The 24,871-nt window shown below is 49.7% G+C and overlaps 2 protein-coding genes and 1 pseudogene across 2 annotated transcripts; 1 reads left to right on the top strand and 2 right to left on the bottom strand.

Annotated features, from left to right (window-relative positions):
* Window positions 1-3,953: 3,953 nt before the first annotated feature.
* FKBP11 (FKBP prolyl isomerase 11) lies at window positions 3,954-7,005 on the top strand. The gene is made up of 6 exons (XM_037514666.2): window positions 3,954-4,139; window positions 4,272-4,337; window positions 4,722-4,809; window positions 5,072-5,105; window positions 5,467-5,537; window positions 6,756-7,005. The coding sequence occupies exons 1-6, from the start codon at window positions 4,011-4,013 to the stop codon at window positions 6,971-6,973; spliced, it is 606 nt and encodes a 201-aa protein (XP_037370563.1). The 5' UTR covers window positions 3,954-4,010; the 3' UTR covers window positions 6,974-7,005.
* A 375-nt stretch (window positions 7,006-7,380) lies between these two features.
* CCDC65 (coiled-coil domain containing 65) lies at window positions 7,381-15,691 on the bottom strand. The gene is made up of 8 exons (XM_037514665.1): window positions 15,345-15,691; window positions 14,749-14,916; window positions 11,571-11,740; window positions 10,326-10,464; window positions 9,382-9,579; window positions 8,691-8,909; window positions 7,877-8,029; window positions 7,381-7,774 (listed from the first exon to the last, which is right to left on the bottom strand). The coding sequence occupies exons 1-8, from the start codon at window positions 15,474-15,476 to the stop codon at window positions 7,463-7,465; spliced, it is 1,491 nt and encodes a 496-aa protein (XP_037370562.1). The 5' UTR covers window positions 15,477-15,691; the 3' UTR covers window positions 7,381-7,462.
* Window positions 15,692-16,736: 1,045 nt separating this feature from the next.
* LOC119247061 (60S ribosomal protein L10-like) lies at window positions 16,737-19,603 on the bottom strand (annotated as a pseudogene).
* Between the last annotated feature and the right edge of the window lie 5,268 nt (window positions 19,604-24,871).

Raw genomic sequence — 24,871 nt, 5'->3', positions numbered from 1 at the left:
CACTCTCCTTTAACTTTGTTAGTACAACTCATTTCACATGCCACATATTCCCTCTTACTGCAATATATCTTGTTTATTTTTTGTTAGAGAATTCTTTCTTTTAAGATTTATTTTTATCTATGCATACAAGAACTGGGGTGTAGGCCAGAGGTACGGGGGTCAGGGGAAGGATTCACCAGAGACAGAGTGGGGAGCAGGACAGGCGTATCTACTGAAATACACTGCTGAGGGGAGCAGCAGATGAGACAGGAGCTGTCTGCCATGCCATGTGGGTCACCTTCCTGGCTGGGGATTGAACTCAGGCAGTCAAGGTGATAGCCTGAGACTTAACCCCTATGCCACCAGGGAAGCCTGCAAAAGTCTTGTTAATTTAGTTTTTATTTAATTTAAAAATTTATTTTATAACCAAAGTGATTTTTATTGTAAGAGATCCAAACAGTACACAGAGCAACATGCAGAACCTGTTCCCTTCCACTTTTCTCACTCCCATCCCTAAAGGTAGCCACTGTCAGCTGCTTGGTATGTATCCTCCTAGTTCCTTTTCTTTGTTTGTTTTTTAAAGATTTATTTATTTATGCATACAAGAGCTGGGGTACTGGCAAGAGATGTGTGTGTGGGGGTTGAGAGGATTCACCAGAGACAGAGTAGGGAGCAGAACAGGGGAATTGACTGAAATACACTGCTGAGGGGAGCAGCGGGCGAGGCAGGAGAGGTCTGCTGCGCCTTGTGGGTTGCTCCTTGGCCTGCGGGGATTGCACTCGTGCTGCAGAGGCTGCAGATTGCCTCATAGAGCAGTGCTTAACCCCTTGCGCCACCAGGGAGGCCCCCTCTCCTAGTTCCTTTTGTAAATGCACACACCTACACACATTGGGGAGGAGTTAAAATTATAAATGGGCCTGTATCAATCACATCTTTTTTTTTAAACTTAAGGGTATATGCATTTGTCTTGTAAGTTTTCCATATTAGTATAGAGCTTCTTTTTTAATGGGTTTTTCATGATTGCATAGTTGAATATTCAAAACAAAATATATTTGTCTACGATCTATCCTACCGAGGGTATTGCACAACTAGTACCTAGGGGCGTCAGACATGACCACGGCAGCGAGTTGACTTTGTCAAGGAGTGTAGGGAGAGGAGTGATGCAGCACACAGAAAAGATGTCCCCAAGATGTGCCTGGAGTTCAGGAATGTGAAGTCACTTCTAGCTGAGGCAGCAGGACTTTGTCACAGAGAAGATGAGCTTGGGTCGGAGGGAGTGTGACAGGTGATAGAAGAGCTTGAGCAGGACACAGACAAAAAGATACGATGCAGGTTTGTCTCATGCCAGCCTACAGCCCCTGAGCAGCAAGGGCCTGTGGTTCGGTTTGAAAGCCTTTATCAAGCACCGATGTGTCAGACAATATGCTAGCTAATGAAAATACAGAATGAAAGAGATAAGGCTTCTATCTTTAAGAGACTTCGTTTACTGGAATAAAAGCCCAAGTTTGGAAAGGCAAATTAGGGCCAGATCTTAAAACTTTCAATTGGTTTGTTGGGAAGTCTGAATTTTATTTATTGGGTGATGTGGAACCATGACAGACTTTTTAGTGGGCAGGAGATGTGACTGGAGCTGAGTAGACAGCAGAAGTGCACACAGTGGTGAAGTGGGGCAAGGATAGGCATAAAAATCTTAGTTTTAACAAGATAGAAGTTAATTTCTACCTCACGAGGTGTCTGGTGGTAGGTAAATTTGGGATTGGTATCAAGTTATCAAGGACGTAGGCTTCTGTCTTTCGTTTTACCATCCTACTACATGACTTCCACCATCCTACCACATGCCTTCCTCCAGCCTACCACATGCCTTCCATCTTCTTGGCCACCTCATGGCCAGAGCTTAATTCATCTCATCTGCATTCCAGGCAACGAGGAAGGAAATTATGGGGAGGAGCACACAATGATACACCTCTTAGCTAAATCAACTGCCTTTGGGAGTATTTCTGGAAGTCTAGGACAATATTTACAACAATTCTGTTTCTGTCTTATTGGCCAGAACTTAGTTATATGATTGTATCTAGCTTTACGGGAGATCTGAAAATGTAGTTTTCTGTTTAAAAAATGTCTTATTTTAGAAAGTTTGATACTTAATTTTCATGCAGTGCCATACACAGATCAGAAGAATACTGTTTAATTAGTTCTGACAAATGCATAGACCCATGTAACCTATATCCCCATCAAGATACGTAGAGCATTCCATCACTCCCAGAAATTCTCTCCTGTTGAGTGGACTTTTTTCCCCCCAAAGATTTACCTATGCATAGAAGAACTGGGGGGTAGGTCAGAGGGGGTAAGTAACTGGGGGTAAGAGGACTCACCAGAAACAGAGTGGGAATCAGAACAGGCAGATCTATGAAGCACACTGCTGAGGGGAGCAGTGGGGGAGAGGAGAGGTCTGTTCTGCCACATGCAGATTAGCTCCCTGGTGGGGATCGAACTCAGGCTGTAGCGGTGACAGCTCTGACACTTAGCCCCTAGGCCACCAGGGAGGCCCCCCTTTTTTTTAAACAACCCAAAAAATGAGGGCTTACTAGGGTGGTAGCCATGGGAAGAGAAAGAAAACAAGTAGCTGTAGAGGGAGAATTCAAAGACTAGACCTAGGAGATGAGAGAAGCATCAGAGAATGCTGACAGCAGATTCACAGGCAAAATCAGATTGGAGGGACATCTAGATTGCTGCCGATGGGACGGAAGGAGAAAGAAATGAGCACAGAATTGGGTATATTGAATTTGAGGTGCTGGCTGAACATCCAGGGGTCTATACCCCACAGGCAGTTGTCTAGAGCTTAGGAGGGCAGTCAAGAGCTCAGTGGTGTCAAATAGCAGAGAGATTCTAAACAGCACAAAGGACCAAGAAATGACTCAAGATTTAGGTGACTAAGCTCCCCAGTGACTTGACAGCGGAACCCAGAAGCCAAGACCTACGTGGGCAGTGAGGACTTAAAAACCCGAGTCCTTGCACAAGCATGAAAGGGTTACCCAGGTAGCTGCTGTTTTGAGGAATTTTTTTTTTAATATTTATTTATGCATACAAGAGCTGGGGTACAGGCCAGAGGTGTGTGGGGTGTGTGTGTGTGCCCCGCGTGCGCGGGAGAGAGAGAGAGGATTCACCAGAGACAGAGTGGGGAACAGAACAGGCGGATCTACCAAAATACACTGCTGAGGGGCGCAGCGGGCGAGACAGGAGAGGTCTGCTGTGCCATGTGGGTAGCTCCCTGGCCTGCTGGGGCTCGAGGCTGCGGATTGCTTCATAGTGCAGTGCTTCACCTCTTGCGCCACCTGGGAGGCCTGTTTTGAGGAGTTTGTTGAAAGGAAGTAGTGTCAGAAGAAAAGTGTCAAAAGAAAAGAATGGGGAGTCACCGCATTCTTAAGGAAGAAGCCCCTTGCTCTTTTCAGTTAGTTTCGTCAGGTGGGCGCCGTGCAGCTCGCTCTCCTCTTTGCTCTGTGACCTCCAGGAAAAGAAACTGCAGGGGCGGGGGTGGGCTGGCTCGCGAGCCAGGGCGGGGCTAGGGGCGAGGACACCCGTCCTCAGGGAGGGAAAAAGGCCGACCCTGGAGACACCCCGTCGTGGGTTTGAAACCTGGCGAGCTCGGGCGAGTCACTTAGCCTGAGCCTCCAGTTGCGCATCTGTAAAATGGAAGCAATCAGGCCGCCCTCTCAGGGTGCCCGTGAGGATCACAGACGCGTGCCCGGCGCCCATGGGTAACCGTCCCGGGGGCTGGCATGAGGCCCCTTCCCTGGCTACGGGAGAGGACAAGTCGGCGTCTGCGACCCCCTGATCCTCGAGGATTCGGCGGGCTCCCCGCGCCTCCCCCTCCGGAAGGCGGGGAGGGGGGGAGGAGGGGCGCGGGGGAGGAGCCGCCGCCGGGCCCCGCCCCCCGCCCCGTCCAGTCGGGCCGGGGCGCCAGGGGACGGCCGAGCGCCCGCCGCCAGCGCAGCCTGCCCGGGAGAGCCCGCGCCTGCCCGCCGCGTCCAGTCATGCCCCCGGGCGCCTCGCCTCTCGCGCCGCGCCTGCTGCTGCTGCTGCTGCTCGCCAGGGCGGTGCGCGGGGCTGAGGCCGGGTCCGAAACCGAAAGTCCCGTCCGGACCCTCCAAGTGGAGACGCTGGTGAGGAGACGGGCTGGGCGCGGGGGGCCCCGCGGCCGGGCCTGCGGGGGGCGGGGAGGCGAGGCGAGGGCGGGCCGGCGCCGAGCGGGGTGCGGGGTCCGGGACTCCGTGACTTGTGGAGTTCGCTCGTAGGTGGAGCCCCCCGAGCCCTGCGCGGAGGCCGCCGCTCTCGGAGACACGCTGCACATCCACTACACGGTGAGGGGCGCGCTGGGGGCAGGGCGGAGCCGGGAGGGGGCGGCTCCCCGCTGGAACACGTCAGCGCCGCGGGACACGTGGCAGGCGGTGCGGGAGGAGCTCGGCCTCTGGGGTCCTCGAGCACGTGGCGCGGAGGGGGAGGGGCGCCCCCCTCTCCCGGCTGCCTCCCCTTCCTGCCTCCCCGCCAGCTTCTTCCCTGAGGCGCGCAGGGTGGCGAGCGAGCGCCCCGAGGAGAGCAGTCCTGGGGCTTCCTGTTCCTCTCTGCCCCGAGGCGCCCTGGGGCTGTGGCAGCCACGGGATGCCGCCGCCCAGCGGCCCAGGTGTGTGTGGCCGGACTGCCGGCGGGAGGTGACCGGAGCTGCTCTCGGTGCTCTCTCCCCCCAGGGCAGCTTGATAGATGGGCGCATTATTGACACCTCCCTGACCAGAGATCCTCTGGTTATAGAGCTTGGCCAAAGGCAGGTGATCCCAGGTATGTGACCTGCACCTCTCACTCTACCTCTTTCCAACCTGAGCCACTTCAGCCTCCACACCACCCTGGGAATGCCCCCTAGAATGAGTTGAGACCCCAGGGCTCCATTGGCCACCTCCTGAGGCTCAAATCCCACCTCCTGTACTGCTCTTGCTCCATCCCCCACCGAAACCAGGGAGAGAAGTGGGGAGTCTTCCATGCTGGCTCCTGGGATTTGGGGGTGGTAGGTAGCTTCGCATTCAGTTGTGTTTTCTTCCTCAAGGTTTGGAGCAGAGCCTTCTAGACATGTGTGTGGGGTGAGTATCTGGGCAGGGGTGGAGTTGGGTTTCCCTTTTGTGTGGCTAGAGGCTTTCTCTGCCATCCCTGCTCCTAGAGGAGGCAGGAGAATGCTGGGTAAAGGGTCCTGGCTTCACCCAGAGTAGGTGAGCTTGTTGGGACTCTGAAAGCATCCACAGCCTCTCTGGCTGTGGGTTTTGTTGGACTTGAGGCATATGGGGGATGAGCATCTTTGCTCGTCAACCCATTTGGTGCTCAGGTGGGAAAGTTCATGTTTTGGGTGTAAACATCCAGAAGACTTTGCAGGTGGGGCTTCCGATGCACTGAGATTGTGGGCCCACCTAGTCCCTCCTCTGTCTGTGACTCACATTCCTTCCCCAGAGAGAAGCGAAGGGCAATCATTCCTTCTCACCTGGCCTATGGAAAAAGGGGATTCCCACCATCTATCCCAGGTAATCTTTCGAGGCCTCTCTTAGGCCACCACAATATCTGGTCCCCGTGAACTACCAGGAGCTTCATACTCTGTTTCTAGTTTGAAGTCTTGTTCCAGTTCGCTGGAAGGCTCAGGAGTGACTGGGAGCTTTTTGAAAAGGGTCGCTCTTCCCCTCCAGTTGTCAACAGGGATTCGAGATCTATAACCTGTTTAGGGCACCTGGCTTGCCTTCTGGCAGCCAGTGACGTTTTAGGGAGGAGACACTTGCTTGAGTCACATGGGTCTGCCCCCTATGCCACTGCTGCCAGAACTGCGCACTTCTATCCTGCCAGAATTCTAGTCTTTCCTGTAACCCAAACTGTGCCATTTGTACAGTTATGGCTTCTCCCTACTCTTTTACCCCACCCCTCAGCCTCCACCTGGGAAGAGGTACCAAAAATGATCATAGTTAAGTAATTCAAAATGCAATGAAACAAAAATCTTTTAAAATCCAAGCCCACGCCATAACTTTAAAAGCCTTCACAGGCCTGGGACTAGACAGATTTCCCAAAATGCATCTCTTTTGCTTTGGGTTGTAACAGTGTTCTGTTAGCCAAAATGTGCTATACTTCAGGATATAGGGATAATTGCTCTTTTTCTAGTTTCCCCTGGAGGGTCACCCACAACGAGGTGTAGGGGGACAAAAGACAAACTCTTTTACCCAAAGGTCTGTTCCCATTTCCAATGCTGCTTTGGTTTTTATTTCCCCTCCAACTCACTTCTGTTCCTTCCCCAACCCCTTGCATCTTAACCCTCCTCCTCGCCAACTCTTATGTTCAAACTTCTGTCGATTCTGATAATCACAGTGAGTGTGCTTATTGTTGGTTGGTGGCATTTAAAAAAAATCTAGTTTAAATCCAACTAATTTCAGCCCTGCAAGATTCTATCCATGTGGCTGTTTGGAAGTGCAGTACAGTTAGTACTCAACTTTTAAATGTAGAATAGCCTGTATGTTTTAGATTCACAGGAAGTTTCCATGCACTGAGACTTGTCACTGAATATAAATCACATTAATCTACTGGAGACCAGCTTGTCACTAGTCTCTTAACCCTTTTCTGACTTTGTCTAAGGGAACGCAACTCCACATTTAAATCTTGCATCGCAGTTGTTGCTTTGGTGTGGCCTTCCTCCCTGTTGTCATTCAGAATCTAAGCATTTTGCACAGAGATTCTAACCCTCACCTCCTCTCTGCCTCCAGCGGATGCAGTGCTGAAGTTTGACGTGGAGCTGATTGCACTGATCCGAGCCAACTACTGGCAAAAGCTGATGAAGGACGTTTTGCCTCTGGTAGGCATGGCCATGGTACCAGCCCTCCTGGGCCTCATTGGGTATCACCTATACAAAAAGGCCAGCAGACCCAAGGTCTCCAAAAAGAAGCTCAAGGAAGAGAAACGAAACAAGAGCAAAAAGAAATAATAAATAATAATAATTAAAAAAAAATTCCCTTGCATTCTTCACCTAATAACTTCTGAGGCTACTTTTGCAAGTGGGGCTGAGATAAAGGGCTGGGAAGAAGGCATTCTGAGTTGGGTCTTGCCTAGAGTGGAGGTGATTGGTGGCTGGTGGCTTTGGATCACCTCTTCCCCTGGCCACCTCCTCCTGTCTTACCTTAACCCAACGTCCTAGCCTGGACTCTTCCCATAGGACCTCTAGGTCCTGAAAGTGTGGGTTTGGGATCCCACGGTGGCTTGACTCTTAAGGCCTCATTGAGTAGTAAACCTCCCGGAAGGTGCTAGCTATTTTTTCCCCTCCCTGGACCTGCAGTATCCTAGTGTCTTCAAAGTAGAGGCTCTGTCCTATAAGGCAAAGATACAAGGAGTTCATAAATTCCATGGAAATTTTTAATAGTTGAGTCCTAAGGTCTCAAAAAATTCTGTGGGGGTTGAAAAGATATTTTTTTTTGTATCACAAGATGTGGGAGATCACATGGGCTGCTTCAATGACATTGTGAGTGGTTGGTTTTTCAGCAGGCTGGATGGTAGGTGTGGGTATGGGCTGGGGTAAGTTGCTTCGATGGTTGACGATGAAGAGTGGGTTGAGCTGGTTCAGCACTTCATCGCTCACTGAGATGCCATCCAAATACTGCTTGAGCATCTCCCGTAGTTTCCTGTTGATTTCTAATAACTGGCCACGTCTGTGTTGCAGGCTTAGTTGCTCCAGTCTCACTTTATTGTACCTTTTCCAGAAATTTTCCATCCCACTGTAGTCCACTATCACCTGCGAGTTGAGTTAAAGGAAGAAGGTCTGTGTTGGGGCCCACTAGCAGTGCCCTGTCGTCCCCAATCTTGAGCAATGGCACCCCAGCCCTGGGAACTTTACCTTTGCAAGCTCCTCAGTCAGCTCTTCTGGGTTAATTTCCTCCAGCGACATCTGCTCCTCAGGAGTCAATATAGATGAATAGAAAGGCAGCACTTTTTCTTCCTCTGTTTCAAATTTCCTACATATTTCAGCAAGCTTAAGGATCTTTTCACCCTATTAGAAGTAGGAAAAGACCTTCTATTAGGGGGCTGGAGGTTGATACCCCTGCTTGAACCCAGGGAAGTTACTCATCCAAATGGGAGGCAAGAGTAATAAATACATCTAACCCAGACTCCTTCTAAGATGCTAATCACTATCCCAAGTATTTTCTATTCTTACAAAATTCATTCATTTAGTATTCATTTAATGTGAGAGGGGAGGGCCTCCTTGGTGGCCTAGGGGTTAAGTCTCAGCTCTATCACCACTATGGCCTGAGTTTGATCCCTGGCCAGGGAGCTGACCCACATGGCGCAGCAGACCTCTCCTGTCTTGCCCACTGCTCCCCTCAGCAGTGTATTTCACTCCATTCGCCTGTTCTGTTCCCCACTCTGTCTCTGGTGAATCCTCTTGCCCCCTGCACCTCTGGCCTACACCCTGGCTCTTCTATACCAAAAAAAAAAAAAAAAAAAGTAAACTAGGATGGGCTTTGGTGGAACTCCACTTAAAATAATAATAATAATAATGTGAGGGAGGAGGGCACAAGAAGGTATGGTATTTCAAGTCCTATTCAGGCAGGAAGTAAGAGGGATTCCTTTTCTACTTTTCCCGAACTTCTTTTACCTTGCAAGGGACCAGATCCCTTGGTTTTGGTCAACTGCCCTATCCCCATCATTACCTTATTAACAATCTTTTTCAGGGCCTTAAGAGTAGCGTTACTTTCCATGGTGAGCTTCACTAAGTTTTCCTGCGATATTCCCCGGATCTGAGTCCTTTGGGCCTTAAGTTTTCGCAGTTGTACGAGGACCACTTCCTTGTCATTACGAATGTACTGATTCTGATCTTCACTCTCATGGCTGTGCATCATGATTTTGCTCTTTAAAGTGAATATGGAGTCCTGGAGGAACAGAGCAGATGAGAGAAAACACTTGTCTAGCTGAGGATCTTCAGTGAAACAAATAAAAGGACTGTCTGGGAAAGAAGTCAAATTATGTCATCTTTTCAACCAGTTAATGAGGCCCAGTAGAAACTGGGGGAAGATTAAAGGGGAGCAGATGGGCCTCCCTGGTGGTGCAAGGGATTAAGCACCGTGCTATGAAGCAATCCGCAGCCTCTGCAGCACAAGTTCTATCCCCAGCCTGCCAGGGAGCTACCCACATGGCGCAGCAGACCTCTTCTGACTCGCCCGCTTCTCCCCTCAGCAGTGTACTTCAGTCAATCCGCCTGTTCTTCTCCCCACTCTGTCTCTGGTGGATCCTCTCACCTCCCGCATCTCTGGCCTGTACCCAGCTCTTGTGTGCATAAATAAAGAAACCTTTAAAAAATGAAGGGGAGCAGATAAAGCAGTATTTCTGGTTAGCTGCACTAACCTGTAGTTTCTGTATTTTTTTCATCTGTGCCTCAATCTCTTTGGAACTCTTTTCATCCTTCACCTTCAGGGCCTCAAAGGCCACCTTGCGGTCCTCGGTGGCATCAGTGTAATTCTTGAGTGCTTCCTGGAACCTTCTCCACAGATCTTCTACTGTATTCTCCAGCTGCAGTCTTAGAAAGTGCTTCTCTTCTAAATTCTAGGAAGTGACCCCAAGATAGCCAGGGCGTAGAGTTACCCTATTCGTGCCCTTTCACCCCTTCCAGCAACCCCACCCTCTCGCATTGTCTGTAGAATAATACAGTGCAGGGGTCACCGATGAACAGGGTCAGGCAGATGATATAAATAAGTAGTGTGGCCAGAGGGGCCTGCAGTGAGCCAGAAGGGAAATGCTCCAGGTGGTGGGACACAGTGCTTGGCTCCACAGGAAGGTTCCCACTTGGAAATGTGGCTGAGTGTTACCAGACCCTTACATTTTTCAAGGGGAGCTGAAAATTTATATATCTCTTGATTTTTAAATATAGGGAACTTATTAAAGTTTTATAAAACACTGTGATGCAAAATAAAAACAGAGAGCCCCATGCCCCATGGCTAAATCTGCAAGCTCTGGGATGGTGGAAAGCATTTTGGGCCAAGGGCCAGATGACCTGGATTCTCTTCCTGGCTCTATAGCAAATGAGTAGCGTGACTTTGGCAGGTCATTTTACTTCTTTGGGATGAAGCCAGCTGATTTTCTTAGTGTGTTTTAGTTCTAAAATACATTTCCTAGACATTTGAGAATGGCCCCCCACTTCTGAGCAATTTTTGCAAAGTTACAAAAGCAGTAGGGTACCTGCTGAGATGTTTTACTGGCTGTGTTGGTTAAGGGATCTCATCTAGCTCTAGAAGCCATAAGCATTTTTCTCTCTCATCTCCCAGCTCTTGCCCACTCTTCCCCTTCTGTACCTTGTTTTTGAGATCATCCCACATGCTCTGGAACTCCAGCTTGCTTTCATACTCGGAATCGATATAGTTCTGTTCCATGGCCATGAAGACATCTTGTAGGTAGTGAATCTCTTTTTCATGTTGGTCAATTATTGTCTTCCTGTAAGATATAAGACATTGTCCCTGATGAGGGGAAAGCATATGGACTAATAATGACAACTCAAAGCAGTATGTAATAAAACTATATAGAATGCCACAAACTAAGAAACTGGAGGAGCACAGAGGAGGCAGGCTTTATTGATTTTTTTTTTTTAAAGATTTATTTATTTATTTATACAAGCACTGGGTACAGTCAGAAGTGCGGGAGGGTGAGAGAATTCACCAGAGCCAGAGCAGGGAGCAGAGCAGGCAGAAGGACCGAAGTACACTGCTGAGGGGAGCAGCGGGCAGCAGGAGAGGTCTGCGCGCCATGTGAGACCCTCCTCCGGTGGCCGGGGAGCAGCCGGGGATCGAACCGGCACTGCAGAGGCTGCGGGCAGCTTCGCAACCCAGCGCTCAACCGCTGCGCCACCAGGGAGGCCCTTTATTGATTTTTTAAAAGAATATGAAATGAAAGAATGAAAGAATAAATAAGATTATTTCATTTTGATTTTTGCATAATATAATGACATGATAATACATATGAAATAAAAATACAACAGGTAAGAAGTCTTCCTCCCTATCCCCTGCCCCCTGCCAGAAGGGTAGAATTTTTAATGTTTATTATTTATTTATTCTGCATAAAAGAACTGGGGTACAGGCCAGAGGTGCAGGGGGGGCAGGTGAGAGGATTCACTAGAGACAGTGGGGAGCAAAACAGGTGGATCTACTGAAATACGCTGTTAAGTGTAGCAGTGGGCGAGACAGGAGAGGTCTGCTGTGCTATATGTGGGTCAGCTCCCTGGCTGGGGATTGAACTCAGGCCACAGAGGTGATAGCGCTGAGACTTAACCCCTAGGCCACCAGGGAGGCCCAGAAGGGTAGGTTTCTGATTGCTGAAAATGGATGATAAGGACATCATAGATATAGGGATCTGACATGGGCAAAAGAGGCTAAGGCCAAAAGCTTAAATCCAAGTTAGACTTGGGATCTTCTCTGCTGGGAGTTATGCCATCAAGGGGGATGCTGCAGAGTACTGGCCACCTACTACATGAGCTCCTTGACACAGGCTCTGGATTCTTCACCGCACTCAAACTCAAGCCCCCATCTTCTGGTAGGTCTCCGTACCTTTCTGTCTCAAACTCTTTGGTTAGGGCCTCCAGCTCCATGTTGTAACTTTCTTCGAGGAGGCTGAGTCGGCCCCTCTGCAGGGCCAAGAGCTGGTCAACATTGTGCAGGTGGCTGCGCAGAGCATGGGCATACTGCTCCTCGGCTTCAGACAGGTCCTTGGCTAAAGACTGAGTAGGAAATTGAGAGTTACCACTTTGCTTAGTGGAATCTGTGTAAGAAAATTTAAATGTATTCAGCTGGCTAGAGGGATAACACGAATGACATTTCCCAAGTTTCTAATGGCAGTTATTTGGCTCTAGGAGTGCTGGTGCTGCCACTCTGAAATTTGGGTAATATCAGGGAACCCCATGGAGCCAGCCAGTGTCTTAATAACACGTTGAGTGATGGGGCTTCTACTAAAAGGAACCAGAGATTGGAGAAATGGCAGCTTCAGGTCTGGGGCAGAAAAAAATAAGTTGAACCTAGGGTAGCTTGTAAAAGCTAGCAAAGAAGCTAGCAAAGGCCAATAGAATCATGCCAACAGGACTCAGAAATCAACAAAAAATGGATCACTGGAGCAGACTTACGATAATATGATAATATATATGAAATAAAAATATAACAAGTAAGATGTCTTCTTCCCTATCCCCTGCCCCCTGCCAGAAGGGTAGGATTTTTTTTATGTTTATTTTTAATTTATTTTCCATGAAAGAACTGTGGTACAGGCCAGAGGTGTAGGGGGGCAGGTGAGAGGATTGTGCCCATCCAAAGATGGGCACAAGCATCTTTTCATCTGCAATGTAACTTTGCCACTCCTCAGGGAGGTAGTGTCTCCCTCCATCTCCTTGAATTTGGGCAGACCTATGACCACCTGGGCCATTAAAATATGGTGGAAGTGACACTTGCCCTTCCAGGTACGGCTCTATCTGACCTGGCAGCTTCTGTTGTCCCTTGCAATGCATGTCCTGGGGGTGTGGGGGGGTGCTCCCTCCATTAATCCAGCCATCATGTTTTGAGAAACCAGTGCACAAGGAGGAGCCACTAAAAGCATGCCAGTCAACAGCCCAACTGAGTTCCCTACCAACAGTCAGAATTGCTACCAGCCATCTCAGACACTCAGCCCAGCCAAGCCTTCAGATGATGGCAGTCCCAAATGGCTTCTGACTGAAAGCTGAATGAGAGATCCCAAGCAAGAATCACCCTGCTGAGGTCCTCCCTGTGGCCCAAGGGGTTAAGCACAGCACTATGAAGCTATCTGTACCACTGCTGCACAAGTTCGATCCCCGGCCAGGGAGCTACCCACATGGTGCAGCAGACCTCTTCTGTCTCACCCACTGCTCCCCTCAGCAGTGTATTTCTGTCAATCTGCCTGTTCTGTTCCCCACTCTGCCTCTGGTGAATCTTCTCACCCCCCCACATTCTGGACTGTACCCCAGTTCTTCTATGCATAAATAAATATTTTTTAAAGATTTGTTTATTTATGCATACAAGAACTGGGGTACAAGCCAGAGGTGTGGGGGGTGAGTGGATTCACCGGAGGCAGAGCGGGGAACAAAACAGGCAGACTGACGAAATACACTGCTGCGGGGAACAGCGGGCAAGTCAGGAGAGGTCTGCTGCACCATGTGGGTAGCACCCTGGCCAGGAATCGAACTCATGCTGCAGTGGCTGCAGATAGCGTCATAGTGCTGTGCTTAACCCCTTGTGCAACCAGGGAGGCCATGCATAAATAAATATTTTTTTAAAAAAGAAAATTTCAGGCTAGTGTTATAGTCCTGTGAGTCATCAATATGTAAATGACATTTAAAGCTGGGATAATAAGATTGTCTAGGTGTCAGTCACCTGTGGAAAGGGTGAGATGGCCAGACCCAGAAGCCAGGGAAATGTTTATAAGTTTAAAGAATGGAGAAAGGAAGAGGAACTCCCAAAGGAGACTGGATATCCATACCCCAGAGGCAGGAGAAAAGCCAGAAAAGAAAGGTGTCATGAAAACCAAAGGGAAGTTTCAGTAAGTGACCAGGAGTAACAGTGCCATGGAGGAGTCAGGTTAAATGAAGACGAAATGATGAAAAGCAGCCATGACTCAGAACTGGTGGTATTTACAAAAACAGTTTCATAAAGAAGGGCAGGAATCAGATGTGTGATGCAGAATAAATGGGAAGTGAAGGCATGAAGATAGCAGGTGGGGATCACTAACGTTTGCACATTTAATGGTAGTTTCACCTTATCAGGAATGATGCTGAAGGTGCTTAATATAAGCAATGTGTGATTTACCTAAGGCAGGGACTGTAAGCTACAAAGCCATTGAATAGTAAGAAGCTAATTGGCTTGGGGGCCTCTCTGGTGGCACAAGGGGGTGAGTTTCAGCACTATGAAGCTATCACCAGCCACTGGGCATGAATTCCATTCCCGGCCAGGGAGCTGACCCACATATGGCACAGCAGACCTCTCCTGTCTCGCCCACTGCTCCCCTCCAGAAGATCCACCTGTTCTGCTCCCCACTCTGGTGAATCCTCTCACCCCCTGCACCTGTGGCCTGTACCCCAGCTCTTGTGTGCATAAATAAATAAATCTTTAAAAAAAAATAGGATGAAAGAAGGGATACAGCAAAACCCCTTAGGAAAAAAGATGGTACAGACTGAACTCAAGAACTCCCAAGAGCATAGGGGTGTCTGACTGGGTTGCTTAGAGATCCAGAACTGCTCTTACTCACAGAAATCTTTTCAGCCTCATCCAGGGCTACTGAGTTTGACTCAAAGAAGCCAAACAAAATTTGGTTGACTGAGGCACTGAAATGGGGAGGGGGAAAGCCATGCTCCAGTCTCACTGACAGCTGTGTCAGTCGGCAAACAGGTCTCCCTCAGGATCTGAGCCTCTTCACATTGAACTGAAGGTATGGGACAAAGTTCAAGTGATCAGGTGATGCCTCCTGGGCCTTGGCTACTCTCATTTGTTTGGTACTGGCTGGGGGCAGCAGTGACCACGGAGAGTGGCTCCTCTCGGTGATGGACGGGAATGACAGCCCCATATTCTACTTTTTATTTTAGAAAAAGCTCTGATTACCAATAGCCTGGCTTTGTCATAGCCTACATCTTGAGAGGGCTTGAGGACTGCTTTATTGATTCGCTAGATTCTTTCTGTTAAAAGGCAAAATCAAGGCATTCATACCTAAGTGTTTCCTTGAAAAATCACCTACCTTGATGACATTATCCTTGCAGTCCACCACTCGCTCGAATGTCTGACTGAGGATCTCGATGTCCTTATGAAGCTCTCTCATCTTGACCTCCCGAAGGACAGTTCTCCACTGTGTGTTAATCTTATTAAGGTTCAGAGCACTGTTTTGTTCCTCCTTGGCCAGCTTGTCCTGTGTGAAGGAACAAATGTCGTGCCCCACAGGTCAAAATCCCTCATACGGTAACACAAACAAGATCAGTTTGTTAACAGACACCTTATCCTTTGTTTTTTTCTGAGAAACCAAAGTTCCAGGGGGCTAATGCTTAGAGTTCCTGTTCTTGTTCTGGGAGGATCTAAAGTAAGCCAGGAATGGTCCCAGTGGCATTCTAGGGTGTGGAGACATCAGAGCAGGATGCTGCCTGTAATAACCCATCTCCAGGGGGATTATCAGAATTTCAGGAGGCTCATATAGTTGATGGCACCTACAGCGATGTGCCACATAAGGACCTTCCAGTCAACAAAAGACCAGCATGACAACGAGGCTGCCACAATTAAGGTGACAGGGTCAGTGCAGGGAGTGGGTGGGGCAGGGGACAGAGCAAGAAAGAAAGCCATCACCTTCAAGAACTGGCTCAAAAGCCTCTCTTTCTTCTTGGCCATCTCCTCCTCTGCCAGCAGCTTCTGCTGAAACAGAAGCAGCTGCTCCTCTTCAGACAGGGGTACCTTGGCTTTCTTCCCTTTCTTAGACATCGCTGCCTAGGAGACTAGATCTGGGCAAGGATCCTGGCTCAGTCTCAGCCAGCATTAGAGGAGGTACACTCTATGAGGAAAACGCCCCCGAAAAGGCCTTCTGGAACACCTGCTGGACGGGAAACCTTAGATCTCTGACCGCAGGGCAAGCGAGCCGGGCAGAGGGTGAGGCTGAGCTCCCCGGACGCATTTGCGTCTCCTAGCAACAGGGATCTCGCTAAGATGGCGCGGAGAAGCGAGGAGAAGAGGCCCTGGCTTGGACCGCCCTCTGCAGGCTGGAAGACCTCTGCTGCTCGGAGTTTCAGATTTCCAGATGTCCCTTTTGCCTATCAAAAGTCCTAGCTGTCATGGAATCTTTAAAAAAAAAAAAATAAATGTTTTTTTTACTTGCTTTTCCTCTTAAGAAATACAGATAACACATCTTGGAGACGATATGGACAAGCCCGAGCCCTCATACTTTGCTGGCGAGATTGTAAAATGGTGCACTTTGGAAAACAGTTTAAGCAATGACTTAGAATGCTAAAAACAAATTTACCATGTGATACAACAGTTTCACTCTTTGACATCAATGTAAGAGAAATGAAACCTATCCACACAAAGTCTTGGCCAGGAATGTTCTTCGCATTACTCTCATGAAAGCCCGTTTGGAAGTAGCCTAAATGGCCATCAACGTGTAGAATGCGTAGACCAAGTATGTACTTTCCATACAATGGAACATAAACAATAAAAAGGAACACATTATGAGTGCATGTCACTATAGGAATGAACCTCAAAAAACATGCTCAACGAAAGAAACCAGACACAAGTCTCCCTGGTAGTGCAAGAGGTTAAGCAATTCACAGCCTCTGCAGCATGAGTTCGATCCCCGGCTGGCCAGGGAGAAATCCACATGGTGCAGCAGACCTCTCCTGTCTCCCCGCTGCTCCCCTCAGCAGTGTATTTCGTCAGTCTGCCTGTTCTGTTCCCCACTCTGTCTCTGGTGAATCCTCTCACCCCCAAGAGACTATATATTGTAAGGTTCTGTTGTTATGAAGTGTTCAGAAAAGACAATTATAAAGACAGAATAAAGTAGACTTGTGATTGGTTGGAGGACAGGGTGGGAGATTAATATTAAGAATGCATGATTTTATGTTCAACGACTTGATGAATTGGGTTTAAAAATCATTGAATTGTACACTTGAGAAGGGTTATTATCTAATATGAAAAATGTGCATCAATAAGTTTGTTTGGGGGCATAGGGATTGGGTTTTATTTGGAAGGGGCAACTATGAGGGTCTCATAAGTGCAAGGCCTGCCATTTGTCCAGGGGACCACGGCTCAGGATGAATTTAACCCCATAGACATCTTGAACGAGCCATTTTTCAGCTTCCATAGGTTCAAATTCATCTGCATTAAAGTTGGTGAAGTCCCATTTCTTGGAGATAGGGATTTTGTGGTGGCCAGGAAACTTGAACTTGGTACTGCCTAGTGCCTCAATCACACGCTCCTTGTTCTGCAACTTGGTGCAGATTGGCACAATAATCTGGCCAATGTGGGCTCTGGCCACGGTGCCCTGGGCTTTCCAAAGGCGACCCACATGTCTGGAGCCAAGTAACCCCAGCATAGCACAACACCCGGCTGATGTGGGTGATGTGGAAAGGGTAGAGCCGCACTCAGATGTGAAAGCATGTTTCCCCCGCTTTTCACCCTGTTCTTGCTGTCACAAACATGAGCAGATTCCAGGGCTTCAGAAAGGGCCTGCTCATATTCACCTGATACCATGTGGACTCAGTGGCGGGAACTCATCCACCTTTGCCACCTTCTGCCCCATGTCAAAGCGTAAAAGCGCTTTGAAAATTGTAAAGTATTGGGCCACCCCGGTGGCGCAGCGGTTGAGCGCTGGGTTGCGAAGCTGCCCGTAGCTGCCTGTCAGCCTCTGCAGCGCCGGTTTGGTCCCCGGCTGTTCCCCGGCCACTGGAGGAGGGTCCCACATGGCGCGCAGACCTCTCCTGCCGCCCGCTGCTCCCCTCAGCGGTGTACTTCGGTCCTTCTGCCTGCTCTGCTCTCCGCTCTGGCTCTGGTGAATTCTCTCACCCTCCCTCGCTTCTGACTGTACCCAGTGCTTGCATAAATAAATAAATAAATCTTTAAAAAAAATTGTAAAGTATTATGAAGATATTATTATTGAAGGGTTGGCAATTTTGCCAAGGAGAGAGATAATAAATACAGATACATAAGCATGTAACATTGAAACAGGGACCCTGCTGTTAGGGTGGTGGGGCACAGCAGTTTTGTTGGGGCCACCCTGCCCTGCATGCTGCCTCAGCACTCCCATGACGGCTGCGGTTGCCTCAGTCCACAGCCCTAGCATGAGCTGCCCCACTGGGGCTCCTGCAGCTAGGCTTGGCAGGTGGCCCCAGCACACACAGCCTGCAAGGCAGAGTCCCGACAGCATCAGGCGGTGTGCTTCCTCCTCTTCTCCCCCCACACACATCCCAGAGCAAGCTCTCCCCAGGGCTGTGGCAGTGAGGTCTACCCTGGCCTGGCCTGAGCGCTGGGAGGGAGGCCAAAGGGCTCTGTTCTGGGCCAAAAGCACAGGTTCCAAGCAGCAGCAGCCACTTGGACCAGCCCTGCAGCCACTTGGGCCCGTGATCCAACCCTGCCGCGGGGGCCCCTGCATTGCTACACCTGGCAGGCTGAAGCATGTGGGGAACAGGAACCCTCAAGCCCCACTGAGGCTGGCTCTGGGGATGGCTCCCCTGAGCCCTCTGACGTGACCTCAGTGCAGGCCAAGTGTGGAGGAGGTCGCTGGGGTTTCCCTTTGGATTGTGACACCAGAGTCGTGAAGGGATCAATGAGGTTCAAGCTCTCCATTTCCATTCAAGATTTTGAGTTCACCGAGGAATTGAAAATGGAGCAACCTGATTGGTTCCTAACTGGCACCAATCAGACAACTAGGATTGAAAAACGGTCCAATCAGGCTTGAAAGGCAGGGACCCTGAAGAGGATTTGAGCAGGGCAGCAGCCAGCTTGATTCATTCAGGAGATGGCTTCAGAGGAAGATTCAGCAGACCCAAGCCCCCCTGCAGACTTCCACACCCCGGTGCACCTTTGCAGAGGCCTGGCCACTGCGCCTGCCTGCTTCTGGCACCGCTTGAAAAGAGCGCTGTCGGCAAGGGCGTGTGTCTCTTAAAAAAGAACCGTTTGCTCTTAGTTTCTGTCAGCAGCTCACAAAGAGCTGTAACAGTGATGTCTCTGGCATTGCATCCTGGTGACTGGTAGTGACCAGTATGACTGACCAATATTGACCAGCACTGCTAACTGGTGACCAGTACTGCTGACCTGTGTCAAGTCATCTCTGAGCTCTGTCTACTGCTGTTGTTGACTCCAGTGCTGTCCAGCCAGCAGCGCCACCGTGATGTCCTCCATCTGCCTCTCTGAGTTGGATCCTTACCCACTGCTTACTTGTGTGCCACCAGCCCAGGCTTTCATTGAAGGGACACCACTATCTTGCATGAGCAGCCTTTGATTTGAAATACTGGACACTGGGGACACTATCTGGGTTGAGGTTGCCAATCACTCATGACCTTAGAAACTCTTTCCTTTTTTCCCAATTTCCCTTTATTAATAAACCCCAGTGTTGTTGCACTCTGAGCCTGAGTGTCTTGCGATTGTGAGTGCATGAGTGAGAACCCGCAGGGACCTGTCCCCAACCTTGCACTGTTTTACAATAACTGCATTTTGGAGTGCTCACTATGCTAAGTACTAAGCTGAGCACTTTATTAAGTGCTCCGTATGCATTACCTCGTTGAATTCTTTTTTTTTTTTTTATAGAGGCATGTTTATTTATTTATTTGTTTGTTTGTTTGTTTTGTTCATACATGCACTGGGTATAGTCAGAAGCGCGGGAGGGTGAGAGAATTCACCAGAGCCAGAGCAGGGAGCAGAGCAGGCAGAAGGACCGAAGTACACTGCTGAGGGGAGCAGCGGGCGGCAGGAGAGGTCTGCGCGCCATGTGGGACCCTCCTCTGGTGGCCGGGGAGCAGCCGGGGATCGAACCGGCGTCGCAGAGGCTGCGGGCAGCTTCGCAACCCAGCGCTCAACCGCTGCGCCACCGGGGAGGCCCTACCTCGTTGAATTCTTACCATAACCCCTGAAGTAAGTGCTGCTGTTATTTTTATTTCACAGATGGGAAAAACAATGCTTAGAGGGCTTTAGTGCTCTCTCAAGGCAACAGAGTTACAAAGAACAGCCTGCGGGCAAGGGTTGGTCATTTTGGACTGGCCAGTCGCCCATGAGAGGTCTGCATTTATGGTCTGTCAAGGAAGCTGCTTCTTTTCACTGGGGACAAGTTATTCCAATAAGCTTTATAAAGCAATCCCTTCCACACCCTGCTCTGTCTCCTCCCCGCTCGTCTTCCTTTATTCCTCTCTTCCCTCCTCTCTTTTTTCTCTCCATAATTTTTCTGAACCCTTTAGCTTTTATCCTTCTTAGGCACCGCCACCCTGAAATCCATAATTTTCCCGTAGCTTCAAAATCAGCTCTGGGATGGATGCAGAGGCTCCTGTTTCCATGGTGATGTGGGGAGGCTGGTGCACCCTGAGCCAAGTGTAGGCGATGCAGAGAATGGTCTCAGGATCCAAAGGTGTCAACAGTAGCCAGGCTTTAGGAAGAGAAAGCCAAGTCTGAGCGACTGGACTTATCTTAAGCTCCAGAAGTATCTCCACCCCCACCATGCTCCCTGTTCTCCCTAAACTCCTAATTTGGAGTAGACGATAGAACCCCGGGAAGGGAAGCGGTGGGGGCTCCGAAGCAGAAGCTAGCAGCCTTGACCTGTTTGAAGACAAAGCTTAATTTGATGGCAAAGACTGCCACCCCTTCCCCTGGTCTCTCTGACTTGCTTGCCTCTTCCCTGCTCTGACCTCATTTTTGGAGTCAGCTGACTCGGCAGGGCACTGAAGGGGAGCCTCGCAGCCAGCAGGGGGCTCCCATATTCAAAGTTTCTGTGGACCTCCATCCTCTGCTCTGACTACCGCCTGCTCTCACAGGATTATTTGCCGCTGACAGGCTGCAAAGCTGCAGTAGATGGGCGCAGGACAGGAGCTGGGCTCTGGCAGGGGCCATGAGCCTCTCAGCTTGGTCGTAAGCTGTGGGTATTTAACTTTTACAGGCAAAGGGGTATTCAACTTTTACAGGCAAAGGTTTCTTCTGAGGTTTTTCTTTTTTTTCTTTTTTTTAAAGATGTATTTATGCATACAAGAGCTGGGGTACAGGCCAATGGTGTGGATGGTGAGAGGATTCACCAACGACAGAGTGGGGAACAGAACAGGCAGATTGACCAAAGTACACTGCTGAGGGGAGCAGCGGGCAAGACAGGAGAGGTCTGCCGCACCATGTGGGTTGCTCCCTGGCCAGCCCAGGATCGAACTCGTGCTGTAGAGGCTGCGGATTGCTTCATACTGCGGTGCTTAACCTCTTGCGCCACCAGGGAGGCCCCTTCCGAGGTTTTTCAATGCATGTTTCCAGTGATGTGGTGGTGGGAGATTTATGGGGATTACACTAGAGGGGAGAAATCAAATGCTCTACAAAAATGAACAACGATGAAGGAAAAAAAAACATTAAAAATGTTTAATTCTGAGGAGGCTTATTCATCTGTTCAGTAACTGTTTATTGAGTATCATCAATCCCTGGGCAGATGCATCCAATAAAAAAACAAGCGTTTACAGAAACTACAAGGTGGTTCTCAGCCTTTTTTGAGGGAAAGGATATTATATATCCTTTGAAGTCATGATAAAAAAAATTCTCTCCCAGGAAAAAGTATTGCAAATCTACAATCATTTTCATATGACTTGGGGAACCTCATTCCTGGAAGCTCATCCATGGGCCCCAGGTCATGAACTCCTGGTCTATTGTGGACTCTGCATTGGCCATTGAGGACATGAGAACAAATTAGACAAACGTGATCGCTGTGCTGCCTGAGCTTAGCAGATTAGTAGGAGACACAGAGAAGTTAAGAGAAGCTTAAAAGAGAGTGGAGAAATTCAGGTGCCCGCCTAGCCTAGAGGCCTTCCAGGAGGCTTCCTGGCTTCTTAAGCTGAAACTAAAGAATAAATAGAGGCTGGCCAGGCAAAAACCAGAGGAAGCACACTTCAGGCAGAAAAAAGCACATGAAAAGTTCCTGAAGAGAGAGAACAGCAAGTCTGAGAAACTGACAACTGGCCTGTGTGACTGGCTCAGAGACACCTGGCGAGGGAGGGTGAAAAATGAGATTGGAGGGGGCTCAGTGCCATATGTGGGCCCTGGCATGCAACAAAGAGCAGGGAGTAACTGCTGTCCTCAAGGACACAGACGAGAAAGCAGGCGGTTATGCTGTAGAATGTAAGTGACATTGGGCATGTGCATAGGGTAACATGGAAGCTTCTGGGAGTAGCTTTATTTTTTATTTTTTTTTTATTTATTTATTTATTATATTTGTTTGTTTTGTTTATACATGCACTGGGTACAGTCAGAAGCACGGGAGGGTGAGAGAATTCACCAGAGCCAGAGTGGGGAGCAGAGCAGGCAGAAGGACCGAAGTACACTGCTGAGGGGAGCAGCGGGCGTCAGGAGAGGTCTGCGCGCCATGTGGGACCCTCCTCTGGTGGCCGGGGAGCAGCCGGGGATCGAACCGGCGCCGCAGAGGCCGCGGGCAGCTTCGCAACCCAGCGCTCAACCGCTGCACCACCGGGGAGGCCCTGGGAGTAGCTTTAAACTCAATCTTGGAGCTCAGGCCCAGGGTCCAGGAGAAAGGGTTCAGTGGGGCTTCCCTAGTGGCACAGGTGGTTGAGCACAGCGCTGTGAGGCTGTCCACAGCCTCTGCAGTGCCAGGAGGTTGTCTGCAGCGTCTGCAGTGCCAGTTCAATCCCCGCTGGCCGCGGAGATACCCACATGGCGTGGCAGACCTCTCCTGTCTTGCCCGCTGCTCCCCTCAGCAGGGTATTTTGGTTGGTCTGCCTGTTCTGTTCCCTGCTCTGTCTCTGGTGAGTCCTCTCACCCTCCCACACATCTGACCTGTACCCCGGTTCTTGCATAAATAAATAAATCTTAAAAAAAGAGAAAGGGTTCAGTGATAGTCAGTGTATCTAGGACTACCCTAGCCCCTGAAAACCACAGAAGGAAGAAAAGGGAGCGAATCACCTGTGCACTTTGACAACCTCAGGCCATGATTAGGAACCTCTTTTATTCTGAGGGTGAGGAGGACTCACAAGAAGTGAACTCAGCTCTGCCTAATTTTTTTTAAAGATTTATTTATTTGGGTCTTCTCTGGTGGTGCAGGGGGTTAAGGGGCAACCTATGAAGCTATTCGCAGCCACTGCGGCATGAATTCAATCCCCAGTCAGGGAGCTACTCACATAGCACAGCAGACTTCTTAAAAAAAAAAAAGATTATGGACCTCCCCGGTGGCACAGCGGTTGAGCTCTGGGTGGCGAAGCTGCCTGCAGCCTCTGCAGCACCGGTTCGATCCCCGGCTGCTCCCCGGCCACCAGAGGAGGGTCCCACATGGCGCGCAGACCTCTCCTGCCGCCCGCTGCTCCCCTCAGCAGTGTACTTCGGTCCTTCTGCCTGCTCTGCTCCCCGCTCTGGCTCTGGTGAATTCTCTCACCCTCCCGCGCTTCTGACTGTACCCAGTGCATGTATAAACAAACAAATAAATAATACATGCCTCTTTAAAAAAAAAAGATTATTTATGCATACAAGAGTTGGGTGCAGCTAGAGGTGCGGGGAGTGAGAGGATTCACCAGAGACAGAGTGGGGAACAGAACAGGCAGACTGACTGAAATACACTGCTGAGGGGAGCAGCAGGTGAGCCAGGAGAGGTCTGCTGTGCCATGTGGGTAGCTCCCTGGCCAACTTGTGCTGCAAAGATTGCGAATAGCTTCACAGTGCTGCACTTAATCCCATGCGCCACCAGGAAGGCCCTTTTCCTAATTTTTTTAAGAGCCAGAATTTTGGTCAGAAAAAGCTTTGACTAGAAAAGCAAGTAAGGGGAGAGAGGCCTTGGCCCCCATGGCCCCTCGTTCCTGCTAGAGGCCCAAAGATGGAACTGGGACAGCCTGGCAGGAGACAGAAAAGTATTAGCTGTTGCAATGATTTAATGCCAGTTTATTTCAATTTATTTACTTAACACACACCACATAGTACTAGTACTGACTATGTGCCAGGCCCTGTCCTAAACTCTTAAACACTAACTTATAATGTCATCCCCATTTTATACAGGCAGAAACTGAGGCACAGGGCAGTTAGGTAACTTGGTGAGGTCAACAGCAAGGAATTGACAGGAACTCACTTCCCCCATCTGAACCCAGGAAGTCTGAGTCTAGTCTGTGCTGTTTGCCTCTAAACCGTACTACCTCTTGGGAAGAATGGCAATGGTTCAGAATTAAACATGTAGGTAAGTGAAAATTATCAGGCTTTTCTGCCCTCCCATCATTAGCATTAATGATGGACCCCTGCAGTCCTACACGCATGCCCGATGGCAGACACCTGGAGCAGGGTGTGGGCATGCATAGGTGGGCGCACCTGGGCTGAGACTGGGCTTATAAGGGCAGCCTCAGGCCTCCCAGGTGGCGCAGTGGTTGAGTGCTGGGTTGCGAAGCTGCCCGCGGCCTCTGCGGCGCCGGTTCGATCCCCGGCTGCTCCCCGGCCACTGGAGGAGGATCCCACATGGCGCGCAGACCTCTCCTGCCGCCCGCTGCTCCCCTCAGCAGTGTACTTCGGTCCTTCTGCCTGTTCTGCTCCCTGCTCTGGCTCTGGTGAATTCTCTCACCCTCCCGCGCTTCTGACTGTACCCAGTGCATGTATAAACCAACCAACCAAACAAACAAATAGATAAATAAATAAGACATGCCTCTAGAAAATTTAAAAAAAAAAAATAATAAGGGCAGCCTCATGTGGCCGCCAGCCGTGGAAGAGAATAGCAGAAGGACAGCAGAACCAGCAGAGCAGCAAAGGAGAAGCAGAGACCACGAGAGAATGCCAGAGAGCCCAGAAAGGGTGAAGATTCGCCGCGGGTCAGCCTCCCGGCCCCCCACCCCGCACCCCTGCCTGCCGTCTACCTGGTAAAAGCTCAACAAAAGCCTGAAAAGCCACCGAGGGGCTCCAGGACTCTCCTTTACCTGCCTGCCTGGATCACAGAGATACTGCTCTGTGCCTTCCTGCCACTACAGGTGGGTAGCAGGGGCAGCTAGTTAAGAGGTAAGGGCACAGAACTGGGTAAAATGGAAATTCCTACCATGGCTTATGAGCTCTAGCTCCTTCCTCCTTTGTCAATGTCACCTTACTCACAATTTTCTCATCACACTGTTCTTTCTGGTCTTTCTTACTTGCTGTTCCCTCTGCCCTGAACAGTCCTCCACCCCAACATTCTCTCTCTCTCT

Source organism: Talpa occidentalis, unplaced genomic scaffold (assembly GCF_014898055.3).
Source record: "Talpa occidentalis isolate TD23 unplaced genomic scaffold, MPIMG_talOcc4v2.1 talOcc4.16, whole genome shotgun sequence".
Taxonomy (NCBI): domain Eukaryota; kingdom Metazoa; phylum Chordata; class Mammalia; order Eulipotyphla; family Talpidae; genus Talpa; species Talpa occidentalis.
Note: the sequence above shows the minus strand (reverse complement) of the source record. Positions and strands in the feature narration are given on the sequence as shown.

Excerpts from the sequence above, each read along its gene's own strand:
- FKBP11 (XM_037514666.2), top strand. The coding sequence starts at position 4,011 with ATGCCCCCGGGCGCCTCGCCTCTCGCGCCGCGCCTGCTGCTGCTGCTG. Across the intron at positions 4,338-4,721 it reads CGCTGCACATCCACTACACG|GGCAGCTTGATAGATGGGCG; the intron begins GTGAGGGGCGCG and ends CTCTCCCCCCAG. Across the intron at positions 4,810-5,071 it reads CCAAAGGCAGGTGATCCCAG|GTTTGGAGCAGAGCCTTCTA; the intron begins GTATGTGACCTG and ends TTCTTCCTCAAG.
- CCDC65 (XM_037514665.1), bottom strand. The coding sequence starts at position 15,476 with ATGTCTAAGAAAGGGAAGAAAGCCAAGGTACCCCTGTCTGAAGAGGAG. Across the intron at positions 8,030-8,690 it reads TGAAAAAGATTGTTAATAAG|GGTGAAAAGATCCTTAAGCT; the intron begins GTAATGATGGGG and ends TACTTCTAATAG. Across the intron at positions 7,775-7,876 it reads TGACTGAGGAGCTTGCAAAG|GTGATAGTGGACTACAGTGG; the intron begins GTAAAGTTCCCA and ends CTCAACTCGCAG.